We start from the raw sequence: 14970 nt of genomic DNA on the forward strand, positions 1-14970 counted from the left end.
CATGCTTCGGTCTGTCTATTTGAGGTAGGCATTTAAGTTTACCATCTTCCTCTTACAGAGGGAGAGATTGGAAGGAACTCTTGAGATTTCTGGTGTTTGATCCCTTGACATTGACATCAGGCTATGAAATTTTGTGTTGCTTTTCTCTTTGTTTTCTCACCACTCACATTGCTTTCATTTACTTTTAGATGAAAGCAAATGAAGGACATTAGGTACATAGTGGAAAAAGATATTAGGTAGATTGATTTGGGAAGGTTTTTTTAATTTCACCTTTTGTCATCGATGTAAGTTCTTGGGTTGTATTTCTCTCAGGCTTGTAATACCATTCTCTTCTCAGACGTTACGAAGAGGACATGTACTGGAGAAGAATGGAGGAAGAACAACACCATTGGGATGATCGCCGCCGAATGCCTGATGGAGGCTATCCTCATGGTCCCCCGGGTCCATTAGGCCTTCTGGGAGTCCGACCTGGCATGCCTCCTCAGCCACAGGGGCCTGCAGTGAGTATCCGCTTTGTTTACATAGGAGGTGAACGTGTAAGATTGGCTCAATATTAGAAGAAAACAGTGTGGGGGCTAATACATAGATTTTATAGTTTCATAATTTCAGTGTAAGTTTTTCATCTGATTTATACTTTTCCCTCCTTTTTTTTTATAGGTTTCCAAATCATGTCTTTATATGTAAAGACCTGATAGAGTTTCCATGAGTCTTTCTTACTTTCAGTATAAGCTAAACAGGAGCAGAGCTTGTTTTTTTCTTTTTTAATGTTGATTTTGAGAGAGAGCGAATGAGCATGCCCACGCAAGCTAGGGAGGGGCAGAGAGAGAGAATCCCAAGCAGGCTCCGTAATGTCAACACAGAGCCCAACACGGGATTCAGTCTCATGAACCATGGGATCATGACCTGAGCCAAAATCAAGAGTCAGACATTTAACTAATTGAGTCACCTAGGTGCCCTGAACTTGTTTTATCAACTATTCTTTAACATTAGAGATTTTCTATCCTTTGTTTTCCTTGAGATTAGCAAGAGCAACCAATTTTGAATGCAACTGCTTTGCCTTCAGAATTATTATCTTCGCATTACCAGTTGTAAAGAATCGTTTTTTCTTCTTCAAATCCTGACCATCTAAAACCTACTACCACTTCTGAATTGAGTGCAGAATAAGGAGTAGGTAAATGGTTCAAAATGAGTATCAATCACAAGTGGTGTATTAGGGAAACTATAGGAAAGATATATGTCTTGAGAGTTTGTGTTTCAGAGAAGCTGTAAAAGAAGAGACACCTTTGAAATAAAGAACATTTCAAAGAAGTTAAGATTATAGAACAAGAGGATTTTGTTTGTCCTGTTGTCCAGAGAGCACTTACGAGAAAATAGCAAATTCCACCTCTGATTCTTTCTCATTTGTCTTTACATAGAACAAGCATTTGTAAGATCTGTTTTATCAAAGCCAAAAAAAGGTTTCACAATCACTGGTCTTTAAAGTTGAATAAAAAGTATTTTCATAACTTAAGATCTGATATTCAGGCAAAGCATGTATACATACAGAGCTACATACTCTTGATAGTATAACTTTCTGTAGTTTGCATTTTTGTTTTTACTGAAATGGAAAAACAGAAGATAATTTTAAATGGACACTTTGCATAATTGACTTTTATTATTAAAAAGACGGAAAAACATGTATAGTTGAAAAATAGTTTATTTTTGCCCAGGAAACATCATTTTTAAAAGAAGTAACTTTTTTTTTCCTAGCCATTACGTCGTCCAGACTCATCTGATGACCGTTATGTAATGACAAAACATGCAACCATTTATCCAACTGAAGAAGAATTACAGGCAGTTCAGAAAATTGTTTCTATCACTGAACGTGCGTTAAAACTTGTTTCGGACAGTTTGTCTGAACATGAGAAGAGTAAGAACAAAGAGGGAGATGATAAGAAAGAGGGAGGTAAAGACAGGTATGTTTTCAGAGTTATTTACTTTGCATATTTCTTTACATAGACTTCTTACATCTGAAATAAAAAGTTACAAAAACTAAAAACTCTGTGGTGTGAGTGTACATGTCTTACCTTGCTTGGTCAGCTGCTTTTTGCTACAATGAGAAATACACAGTTCCTTACAATCTCCAACCTTGTGATTTTACTCTTTTTATTGAAATTTATATAAAACTATTTTGAGTCTGTTTTCAAAGCAGCCCTGGTAATTGTGTTCAGCTCCTTTTTAGTTTTTATATGTTGCATCTGTCCCATTTTCGGTCTTTGTTTTAGCAACTTTTTTCCTTAATGCATTGACCATAAAGAATGAAGAAGCTTAAGTTTCAGAAATATCTTTCATATCAGTTTTGCATTATGATCAGTAACCTCTCATTTTCCTTTTACCATTTGGAAATAGTTTTATATTAAACATGATTCTTATTCTAATTTATAAAATGAGACAGAAATGTTAATGTCCTTTGAAATTGTCCCTGTGAGAACTTAGCTCTTTATCTTTTTATCCATATTACCTATCTAAATAAAGTATATTTCTTAATAATATTGAATTCATTTTTATACTATAGTTGATGAAACTCTTAATAGTATAAAAATTATTTGATTTACTATTGTGTAGATCTTATGATGGCTCTGGTTGAGAAGAGAAATGTCATAACATAATTTGATTTCACTGCAGAGCTTTAAAAGGAGTTTTGCGAGTGGGAGTACTGGCAAAAGGATTACTTCTCCGAGGAGATAGAAATGTCAACCTTGTTTTGCTGTGCTCTGAGAAACCTTCAAAGACATTATTAAGCCGTATTGCAGAAAACCTACCCAAACAGCTTGCTGTAAGTATTATGGAAATGTTCATTTTTACCCCTTGACTAGTTCAGAAGTTTTTGGCAGGACTCACTTTGCTTTAGCCTAAACCTAAGCCAGCCTTAAAATTTTTGGCTTAACGTTCCATATTGGGTTTTTTGCTTAGTTGTGCAAATTGGTAGAACTATTTTCTACTTTGTCTTTTTAGGTTTTATAGTGCTTGTATTTGACATGAAGCCATCTTGCTAATTTATTTAAAAATGTTAAATTTTAGCACATGTCTTCTTCCTGTTCTTTTTCCAAGATTTGAAGCATAAGAGAGAAGGCAGTTGTTACAGGACAGAGAATGGTTTTTCCTTCTTTTTTAAACAAAGCCCCTGTATTGCAAGTTTAAGTTTTTAAAGTCCGTGAATCTTTTGCCTATATAATTAAATACATGTTTTTAAGAAAATGTAATATAATATAATATCCTTTCCCATTTGAATTTCCTCTGTTTTATTGTGTTGGTGTATTTTTTGTTGTTTGTTTTGGTTTTCTGTGTTTATGATGATAGGAATTACTTCTATCTTTGTCTGCAAAATTATGGCAATGTACTATTAGTAGAAAATCCCCTTCTGGTTTTAAAAAAGCAAACTTTTTTTGTTTAACTTTTTTTTTTTTTAATGTTTTATTTATTTTGATACAGAGAGAGACAGAGCATGAGAGGGGGAGGGGCAGAGAGAGAGAAGGAAACAGAACCAGAAGCAGGCTCCAGGCTCTGAGCTAGCTGTCAGCACAGAGCCTGATGCGGGGCTCGAACCCACAAACATGAGATCTGACCTGAGCCGAAGTCGGAGGCTTAACCAACTGAGCCACCCAGGTGCCCCAAAAGCAAACTTTTTTTGTTTCAAGTTTGAATTCTAAAAAATGTATACATTAGTTTTTCAGAATCTCAAGTTGAGATATAAAGTAAATATCCTTGAATAATTCAATGTAGAAAATTTATTTCAAAACCTTGCATTTTGGGGCGCCTGGGTGGCTCAGTTGGTTAAGCCTCTGACTTCAGCTCAGGTCAGATCTCATATTTCATGGGTTTGAGCCCCGCATCAGGCTCTGTGCTAACAGCTAACTCAGAGCCTGCAGCCTGCTTCCGGTTCTATGTCTCCTTCTCTCTCTGTCCCTCCCTCTCTCATGCTCTGTCTCTCTCTGTATCAAAAATAAATAAAACATTAAGAAAATTTAAAAAATTTTTTTAAAAACCCTTGCATTTTAATTAGACATTCTAAATCCGAGGATTGACATTTCATTGGTGATATGTTTTCTACAGCAGTGAATCAGGATAAATAGTACCTGACCACAGCAGAGCACCTGGTAACAGAAGGGATACTGAAGCACACTACTGAACTTCAAGCTCTGACAATTTTGATACTTAACTGTTGTCTGTTTTATATTACCATTGTTCCAGATATGAAGTGACTTATTGTGGATGAGTCTTTTAAGTATTAGGCGCCAGCAGAATTGGCGTTGTGTGTCTGCTTCTTATCCCACTGTTGAGGCTGCAAGGGCATTAGAGTGCAAGGTGGAGGGAGAGGAAAAGGTTTGAGGACCTTGAGAGAATTATGTAACTTGCAGGAAACATCTTGATCTTGTGATGCTTCGTAAAACTACAATGCAGGAAATCTATCCTAAGGAAATAATCAAACAGTTAAGCTTAAAAGCAGAATACTCTTTCCAAATTAGTCTATACATATACAAGTGGATAAACAAAAGAAATAGAAGTAATTCTTCATAATCATCATTATCAGAGCTGATATTTATATAGTACTTAGTATGTACTAGGCACTGTTTTAAGTGGTTTATGTAGTTAATTCATTTTGTCCTCCAACAATTCTATAGGTTAGGTAAAATTACAGGCCCCATTTTACAGAAACAGGGATTAAATAATTTGCCATGTTCACATCACTAGTAAAGTAACAGCTGGAGTTTGAATTTAGATGCTGTGCTCTAAATACAAACAGTATAATTTCTGTAGTCTTCATTCATAAATATAAACTGGGGCTTAGTAAATATCTACCAAATTGAAGTGATTCCTGGTTTTTCTGGATGATAATTAAGACTTTTTGCTCTCTGATGAAATACAGATCTGTTGATTTCACAGAGTTTACAATGGAAGAGGTTGAATTATGCTTCTGTTAGGTTCAAGTCTCTAAGTTTCAGTCAAATTCTGCAAATATACATGTACTTAGCTACACAGATGCTATTTGGAAGGTACAGTAATAAATACGGCAGTGTTTCTGTTACCCAAGAATTCATAATCTAAGAGGGACACATCCAAATCACTCGTGATACAAATAATGGTAATTCTAAAAGGAAAGTGTTGTAAGAAATTAGTGATATTTGCATTATTGCAAGGCTTCTTGGAGGAAGTAGTCTACTATTTAAAATTTTTTTAATGTTCATTCATTTTATTTTAATTTTTTTTTAAGATTTATTTTTGAGAGACTGAGAGAGAAAACATGAGCAAGGGAGAGTCAGAGAGAGAGGGAGACACTGAATCTGAAGTAAGGCTCCAGGCTCTGAGCTAGCTGTCAGTACAGAGCCTGACGCAGGGCTCAAACCCACGAACCATGAGATCATGACGTGAGCCGAAGCTGGATGCTCAACTGACTGAGCCACCCATGCGAACTGATGTTCATTCATTTTTGAGAGATATAGTGCGAGTTGGGGAGGGGCAGAGAGAGAGGGAGACACAGCATCCGAAGCAAGCTCCAGGCTCAGAGCTGTCATAACAGAGCCCAACACGGGTCTCCAACTCACAAGCTGTGAGATCATGACCTGAGCCGTAGTCGGACACTCAACTGACCGAGCCACCCAAGTGCCCACTATATTATCTACTTTTATAAAATGTTTGAGGTTGACTCGCTCATTTGATAGAGCATGCAACTCTTAACTTGGGGTTATAAGTCTGAGGCTCCCATTAGGTGTACAGATTATTTAAAAATAAGATTTTTAAAAAAAATAAAATGAGGTAGTGAGAAAATGAAAGATCCATAATGAAACAGCTTTGTTCAATAATGTAAAAGATCCAACTAATTTGTTTGTACTTTTCATTACATAGGTTATAAGTCCTGAGAAGTATGACATAAAATGTGCTGTATCTGAAGCGGCAATAATTTTGAATTCCTGTGTGGAACCCAAAATGCAAGTTACTATCACCCTGACATCTCCAATTATTCGAGAAGAGAACATGAGGGAAGGAGGTTGGAAAGCCATTAAACATTCTACTTTTCTATTAACTTTTTTTTTTCATTTACCTACTCTTTAAGATGGCATTAAGCCCTAGAAGGCAACATGCTGGCATTAAATATGAATTTGATAGAGTTGACTTACAGCAACCAGTTTTGCTTAAGATCACTTCCCAGAAAGTAAATCCTTTTTTCAGTAATGTACTTTTATATAAACACTCACGGTATTTTTGATTTTGTAATTTTTTCTTTTCTTGCTAACCTCAGATTTCTGGAAAAAAAAGTTCAAAATTTTCTTCCTGACATAGTGGACACATGAAAAAAATTAAATGTTGGTAGTAAGGGGCCACAAATTTAACTTCTATTAAGAAGTTCTTGCCTTGTCTTACAAAAAGACGAGAGTTTCAGAAATAAAATTGGTTAAATACTTACATTACTTATTCTTTAAGAGGCGTTGTTATAAGTATAATCATGGATTTGGCTTGTCCTCAGGTAAATATTTCTAGTTCTCTGAGGTTGCTCTTTGGTTTGGAGAGTTTTGATAAATGCAGAGCATCCTAATGCACATAGATTTGGGCCTTTGATCCCAGTATTATTATACTAGAGATACTGAAAAATAAATGATGTAGGTGTAGTTAGTAAGTTTTAGTACAATTCAGGGTTTTTAAACTTATTTTACAATTGTAGAATATGAAATCCTGCTGGTGCCAGCAATGTTGCTTTAGGGACTGTTCTGTAACATTTTCAAAGCTTTTAAGCCAAAAAGCATGGTCAGTGTCTGCCTTATGTTGGTTCTGTTGTTCTATGGGTCAGATAAAATTTACTTTGTTTCCTTTCATGTTGTTTTTGTACATCTTAATTTGTTGAGTATGGAGTTACAGTCTACACTAATATTTCTTTGTGATACAGTAGAGGAGAAAAGAATACTATGTATTGAATATTAAAATTAACTTGTCTAAAATAGCATCATTAGGCTCTTAGTTGCTGTCCCTTTAAATTTGGTGGTTTTTTTTTTTTCTTTTTTACAGCAAAACAGTTTTTTTTAAGGCACTGGGCTTTCCACAACCCAGGAAGATAATACTTTAAAATGTCATTAGGAGACACGTTTCATCTTATATATTTCATATGTACACCATATTAGAGCCTGTATGTTGTAAAAGCTTTGCATCTTAAAAATAAGTGGGTTTTGTGTAAAAGTTCTTTTATATGAACATGAATTTCCACTCAAGGTCTGGCTGTGGATATTGTTAGAAAAACAGTTCCTGAGTCGATCTGGTCTATTCATATGCAACATATGACCCTTAAGATTTGGGGGGGGGGAATCTAATATGATATAAATAAAAGTTGCTATATTTAGGATGAAATTATAGTCCTATAACCATTTAACTATTTCAGAGCACATATTACCTAATTACATTTAGCCTTAGTTAAATTTGTGCAATATCAAGTTCTTTTATTATGTTGCAAAAGTCTAAAGTTCATATCACATTTGTGGTAGTCTTTGATAACCTATCTTTTCTAAAGGAAACAAAATTACATTTTTGTCTGACCCAGACTTGAGTTAGAATTACTGTTCTGGATTTCATAAATACTCTGGTGAGAGAAATGATCAGTCCAAAATTGGAAGATTTTACTTGAAGACACTGAGCTGAAAAAGTTGGATGTGCAAAAAGTGTAGAAACATTGATAGAGTATTCCTTGCTGCAGATGACTGCAGTAGACTATGTCTTTAGCTTCATTATGAAGATTGCTTCTTTCTTGCTGCAGAATAACGGTATGTATTCTCTCTCACTGCAGCTATCAATGCTCTGTGTCTTACAATCACGTAAAGCCTATAGCTTGCTTTGGGGAGTTAGTCCAGAGGGTAAGGAAGGCTTTGCCGGAAGAACAATTATAAATCTCAAGACATGCACAGTGTGGTAGCCTCTGTAACGGTCCTGGTTAATACCAAAAATTAACTTTCAGTTACTTAAAAATAAACTATTAAATTGCCCAAATAACTGTTAAACGCTGACAGATTTATTTTATGGTACTGTGTTTGACAGTTAACCATTAAGTTAACAGTTAATTGACTTGAAGCTTGAAATGTTCGAAATGCTCTAACCCTTGCTACAGAGTATTTTCTGCAGCAAGACAAGAATTGTGTGTGTTTTTCTCCACCTGTAGCTTATCAGGCCCGGTCCAAAGCCTTCTAGCAGAGGGGATTGATTCCTGTCAGGGGTTGCTGCCAAGACATCGGAAGGATTTTTGACCAAGGTTTTCAAAAGCTCAGTGTCACACCTGCCATTTGATTAAGGAGGGATTTTGGATGCAGAGTCTGGCATCTGTTGTCCTTTGTGTGGCTGTTTTGTTTGTTTTGTCTTTGTCTATTCTAGAATTGAGCAGTGTTCACACTAGTTTCTAAATGGTTGTGGGTGGATTATGTATTTTATATAACCATGTTAATTTAAATTAATACATTCCCATTAACTTTTAATCATAAAATAGTGTGGACACAGCATGTCTTCTAACTGGTGATTAACCCCTTAAAATTTATGAAATATATTCATGTAGGGTAAGAATTTGCTCTTTTTTTTTTTTAAATAGATTAACTGAATTTTGTTTCGTTAACTGGGTATTAGGCAACAAGTGTGTTTTTTTTGTTTTGTTTTGTTTTGTTTTTTAGTACAGTATATCTAAGGGGTTAATCCGCTTGAAATATAAATTGGGTGCAAAAATCCACACTCTAAATTTAGCACAGACTTCCTATTTACAGCTCTTAATTTGTTTTTAAATTGCAATAGGTGTCTTGGCATCTTTGAAATTGTATCATTAAAATTTTCAAAGTTATGAATGTGTGCTAAAAGAAAATTTTTCTTATATATTGGAGGAAATTATAACATTGTGAAAATAACATTTAGAAATTCAGAAACTTTTTTAGAAAGAGATTGCACATTGTCACCTATTTGCATTCTAGCTTTAGCAAATAATGTAATAAGGGACATGGAAAGAGGGTCCTTCAGCAGTTCTGTAATCCTGCTTTGAGGAGTGGTTTCTTGTTTTCTTTTTTTCTTTTTACTTCTTTAGTTAGCTGTACTTCCCTGTGTTCCTTTTCCTTTTCTCATAATAGCCCCATTTCTAACAGTCAGTATGTCTCTGACTTTAATAGTAGGTCTTACAGGTTTTTAGATTGTTTACTATTATTCTATATATTAAAAAAATTTTTTTAATGTTTATTTTTGAGAGAGAGACCAGGTGTGCGCAGGGGAGGGGCAGAGAGAGAAGGAAACACAGAATCTGAAGCAGGCTCCAGGCTCTGAGCTGTCGGCACAGAGCCCGACACGGGGCTCGAACTCACTAACTGCGAGATCATGACCTGAACCAAAGTCGGACATTTAACCGACTGAGCCACCCAGGTGCCCTGTTCATTTTTTTTTTTAATCACTAATATTTTATCTTTATAGTTTCTTTTTACCACCCATATTTCTCTTTCAGTATTAATTCTCAGAGTGTGACATAGTGTTCTTTTTTTTATCTGTAAATTGCCCATCTAACAGGTCTTCTAAAAATTCTGCATCATCTGGTTATTTGAGGAGCAAGAAGAACAGAAAGCCCAGACAGTGGAGAGATTTCTATATCATTTTTAAAATAAGCTTTTTTATGTGTTACGTATTCAAAATAACAAGTGTCTTTTTTTATGTTTGTTTATTTATGAGAGAGAGAGAAAGCAGGGGAGGGGCAGAGGGAATTCCAAGCAGATTCCATGTTGTCAGTGCAGAACCTAATGCACGGCTCAATCCCACAAATCAAACCATGAGATCATGACCTGAGGTGAAATCTGAGTCGGATGCTTAACTGACTGAGCAACCCAGAATAAGTGTTTTTTAAGATAAATGAATGTTCATACAAAGTGTACAGTTAAGTAACTTACCTAAAGTGGCCATATAGTCTTAAAATCATCTTTAACTGGGGCGCCTGGGTGGGTCAGTTGGTTAAGCGGCTGACTTCAGCTCAGCTCATGATCTCGCTGTTTTTGGGTCAAGCCCCGGATTAGGCTCTGTGCTGACAGCTGAGAGCCTGGAGCCTGGTTTGGATTCTGTGTCTCCTTCTCTCTCTGTCCCTCCCCTTCTCACGCTCTGTCTCTTTGTCTTTCAAAAATAATAAATAAAAAAAAGTTAAATAAAAAAAAAGAAAGTGGCTATTTATCAATTGCTCTGGGAGAGATTTAAAAAAATCATCTTTAACTTATTTTGTTATATATTTCTTTTGTCCTTCATACTCCTTTGGTACCCTCAATGGTTTATTAAATTATATCTTTTGTTTTACCATTTATTTATTTTTGAGAGATAGAGACAGCATGAGTGGGGGAGGGGCAGAGAGAGAGAGGGAGACATAGGATTCAACACAGGCTCCAGGCTCTCAGCTGTCAGCACAGAGCTCGATGCAGAGCATAAATGAACCCCAAGATCATGACCTGAGCCAAAGTCAAACACTCAACCGACTAAGCCACCCAGGCGCCCCTAAACTGTATCTTAAATACCCCATATTTTTGATGCACGTTAGCCAAAAGACTGTTAAAATCAAGAGACTACTTTCCTGGTATATAATTATCCTGTATTTAGAAAATATTTATACTATTAAAATCAGCCAAGAGCTGTGAATTAAATTGACTTAGTTGGATATTTTGAATAGTTTGATTAGCAGATACGCTGTTATTTTTATACACACTTTACAGATACGTATGGATGAATACATAAGTGGCCCTCCAGCTATCATGAATATAAAGTTAACCTTCTCGTCCCTAGTTTAGGTTCAGATTTTCTCCTCAAGTTTTTGGGTAGCTCATTTATGTTTTAATACAATAATCTGATTAAAATCAGTTATTATAATTTTAGACCATGTATATTGTTAATTATCAAAGCATTCTGCTTACTGTCTCTCTTCCTTTCTATACATACTCTGTTTAACCTTGCTGGTTCCTATCACCCTTTTCCACCTTACCCATTGTTTCTCTGCAGTTATTCTTCGCAATATTTTATGGTAACTTTTTAAAAGAGCATTTCATATTCCCTTGAAGCTAAAATTTTTTTGTAGGAGAGAAAGCATTGATCTCTTAGAAATGCCTATCTTTGACTCTTCATTTTTCTCTGTGATTATTACTGTATTGATCAATCCATCTTTATTATTCTTTGCTATATGAGCCCCAGAATAACATATGATCATTTAGAATACTGAAGAAACTTCATAGTTTATCATACACTCTTCATTTTTTAAGGTGGATTTTTGTGTTCCCTCTTGTCTTGTCTTTGTGCTGGTGCACTGTGTCCAGTAATCCTTCCTTTTCATTTTATTTTGGTGGGTAGGGTTTACATTTGCAGAAATTATTCATTATAATTGTTAACTAGAGTTTAAATTCTCTTTTTGATCTCCACATTGGATTATGTAAATTTGTTGAAAATAATTCTTTGGGTACATTAATGTGCTGGTAAAGTCTCAAATGGCTTATGTGACACTGATGCTACTTTAAGAAAGTGTCTTGCTCACCTGGTCAAACACCCATTCCTCACTGCATTTTGCCAATTCAATCCATTTTAGATGTAACCTCGGGTATGGTGAAAGACCCACCGGACGTCTTGGACAGGCAAAAATGCCTTGACGCTCTGGCTGCTCTACGCCACGCTAAGTGGTTCCAGGTTCGGAACATCATTTTACTTTTTTCTTGTAGCCTTATGAGAGAGTAGTTCAGTACAACATGTTTAACTGTGTTTAAACATTTCAAAAGATTGCCCAAGCAATACTATTTTAAATTAAAACTCAGAAAATACATTAACATAGAAAGCTGAGTATGAAGATCTGCGTATTGCAGTTACTATTAATTTGACAATAACCTTAGGTTTGGGGATGTTTTGTAGTTTGGGTTTTTTTATTTTTATTTTTAGTGGCTAGATTTAAAGTGTACTTGCTTAGGAACATCACATGTTTGTATATATATTATATTCCATAAGGCTGCAGATTAACTTTTGCTTTAAATAATGGAATATGTGTTTAAAGCTTTGTGTATAGTTTTAAGATTTTTTCCCCTCTTTCTCTAAGTTAATAAGTGTAGGGAGTGAAAGGTGAGGAAGCAGCTGTTTGGTTTAGTGACTTTGCAGGCATGCAAAGGCACAAAAGGGAAACCAAACAGATTTCCTTAACCTTTCAGTCCCTAGACAAACTTTTTAGCTCTTTACTTTTTCTTTTATTTCTAATGTAGGCAGATTTTTTTTTTAAGTTTACTGTTTTAAATGACACAGGTCAAGGTTCACAGGGGATCAAGAAATATTATTCTTGTATAATCTGTTTACTTTGACCTAAAATACCAGCTCTTAAGTACTAACCCTGGCATAAAATACTGCTCTAAATGGCAGCTCATTGAATCCAATTTTAAGTGTGGTTATTTTTGTTTTACTTTTACCTGAGCTTCCATTGAACAGTGGTATTTTAACTTTTTTTCATCAAGGGATATTTTCATTATTTCTAAGATGAATTCACCTGGTTTTTGTGTTGCTCTCAAGGCTAGAGCTAATGGTCTGCAGTCCTGTGTGATTATCATACGCATTCTCCGGGACCTCTGTCAGCGCGTTCCAACTTGGTCTGACTTTCCAAGCTGGGTGAGTAGTCTATAACGTTTAGGGTGTGAAATGTAAACATTTAGGAAATGCTTCCGTAGTTGTTATAATCTCTTACATTTAATCATCAACTTTATGTTCATTTGCTAGTATAATTTCTTTCCTTCTCTAGTGAGAAATCCTAGGGATCATAGAGTGTCTAATTTTCTGAGATTTCACTATTTAAAGAATTGCACTTGGTATTTCTTTTTGTATTGCCCCCCCCTTTTTTTTTTTTTGCTCTTCTCACAATGTTTATTTTTTAAAATATCAGCAATTATTAGTTGGCCTTTACTTACATAAAGGTACAAAGATTAAAAATAAGCTATCTCCCTATGCTGTGTTTTGTTGACAGTTATTTTAAAATGTGCAAAAATTTTAAATTTTAAGAATTGAGAAATAGAGATTTTCTAAAAGTATATAAAATTAGGAAATTTAAATAATGCAGAAAGGCACCAAAAAGTGAAAGTCTAACACTTTGTTGTGGTTTCTTCCAGGAAAAAAGTGCATGCGTATGCATCGTATATGTTCCTGTTTTTTATATGTAGTACTAGTATCCCTTTGATGTTGGAGCTTTTTTGGTTTCTCAATAACAAGAATTCAGATAGAGAGGTCTTCCACTAAAAATATAATTTGACCTATTGATTCCAGAGTTGGTTAGTAAGAATTGAATAGCCAGGTTACTGTACCTTTTGTGTGTGTGTGTGTGTGTGTGTGTGTGTGTGTGTGTGTGAGGGAGGGAGGGAGAGAGAATTCTAATAAACAGGGTCTGCACTGACAGTGCAGAGCCTTACACAGGGCCTGATTCCATGAACCATGAAATCATGACTCGAGCCAAGATCAAGAGTCAGATATTAACTGATTGAGCCCCCCAGGCGTCCCTGGGTTATTTTACTTATGTAACTTTTTAATGTTTACTAAACACAGGGGTGGTGTTCATGCTATTTACTTATTTGCATTTTTCTTAACAAAGTGCATCTTGGAGCTCTTTAAGAAGGTCACAGTCAAATCTACCTTATTCTCTACATTGGCTACATGTATTCCCTTTGTATAGATAGGCCAAATTTTATTTAAACTGGTATGGTATGCATTTGATGGACATTTTGTTTGTTTGCAGTGTTTTGCCATTAAATCTTCATTATAGTACTGTCAACCTTTTGTCAGTATTATATTCATGTGATAAATTGTTAGGGCTAGAATTCCAAGGTCAGAGAACATGTGCTAATTATTTATCAGAAAGTTGGATCATTGAAAATATCTAAAAACTGTTGGAATGATCATTTCCTTCACACCCTCACTATGGGATATCATCACATTTCTTAACGATATAATAAATACATTTTTCCAGTTTTTCATCTACTTTTTAACTATATGATCATTTCTGCTGTATTAGAATTTTTTAACTTTCGTAAATTCTAATCCAGTAATCTTTTATGACTTCTGGGTTTTGTTATTCTACTTATAAAATTCTCTTATATTTTAGGTTATAAATTATGGGGCACCTGGATGGCTTAGTCAGTTAAGTGTCTGATTCTTGATTTTGTCTCAGGTCATGATCTCACAGTTCTTGGGATCAAGCCCAGGGTTGGGCAGCACGCCGACAGGGTGGAGCCTGCTTAAGATTCTCTCTCTCTCTCTCTCTCTCTCTCTCTCTCTCTCTCTCTCTCTCTCTCTCCCTCCCTCCCTCCCTCCCTCCCTCTCCCCCTCCCCCTTCCCCCCCCTCTGTCTTTCCCCCACTTCCAAAATAAACTTTAACTTTTTTCTAACGTTTATTTTTGAGAGAGAGAGAGAGAGAGAGAGAGAGAGAGAGAGGAGCGCGAGCGGGGGAGGGGCAGAGAGAGAGGGATACACAGAAACCAAAGCAGGCTCCAGCCTCCGAGCTATCAGCACAGAGACCGACGCAGGGCTCAAACTCACAAACTACAAGATCATGACCTGAGCCAGTCAGATGTTCAACCGATTGAGACACCCAGGCACCCCTCAAAATTAAATAAACTTTTAAAAAAAAATAGTTCACACATGCTTTCTTCTGAAGCCTTCTCCCACCCTCCCCATCAAATTATAATTTGGGGCACCTGGGTGGCTCAGTCTGTTGAGCGTCCAGCTCTTGAATTTAGCTCAGGTCATGCTCTCAACAGTTCATGGGAGTGAGCCCCCGTCAGGCTCCACTGGCAGATGTGGAACCTGCTTGGGATTCTCTCTGTTCTTCTCCCATTCATGCTTGCTCGCTCTCTCTTGCTTGCTCTCTCAAAATAATAAATTTTTTAAAAATTACGTTTTACACAGGTGTGTGTATTACATTTTTAAAAAATCTATAACAAAAGCTTTGAGAAG

At 35.8% G+C, this 14970-nt stretch overlaps 1 protein-coding gene across 1 annotated transcript in view; it reads left to right on the forward strand.

Moving 5' to 3' along the window:
- ZFR (zinc finger RNA binding protein) overlaps positions 1-14970 on the forward strand; it is an 83368-nt gene that overhangs the window by 44609 nt on the left and 23789 nt on the right. Inside the window, exons 11-16 of the mRNA XM_029941039.1 lie at positions 338-500; positions 1750-1955; positions 2665-2815; positions 5884-6025; positions 11585-11682; positions 12544-12639. Coding sequence (XP_029796899.1) covers positions 338-500; positions 1750-1955; positions 2665-2815; positions 5884-6025; positions 11585-11682; positions 12544-12639 — 856 coding nt within the window. The remainder of the gene's footprint in view (positions 1-337; positions 501-1749; positions 1956-2664; positions 2816-5883; positions 6026-11584; positions 11683-12543; positions 12640-14970) is intronic.

This window comes from Suricata suricatta, chromosome 6 (assembly GCF_006229205.1).
Source record: "Suricata suricatta isolate VVHF042 chromosome 6, meerkat_22Aug2017_6uvM2_HiC, whole genome shotgun sequence".
NCBI classification, from domain to species: Eukaryota; Metazoa; Chordata; class Mammalia; order Carnivora; family Herpestidae; genus Suricata; species Suricata suricatta.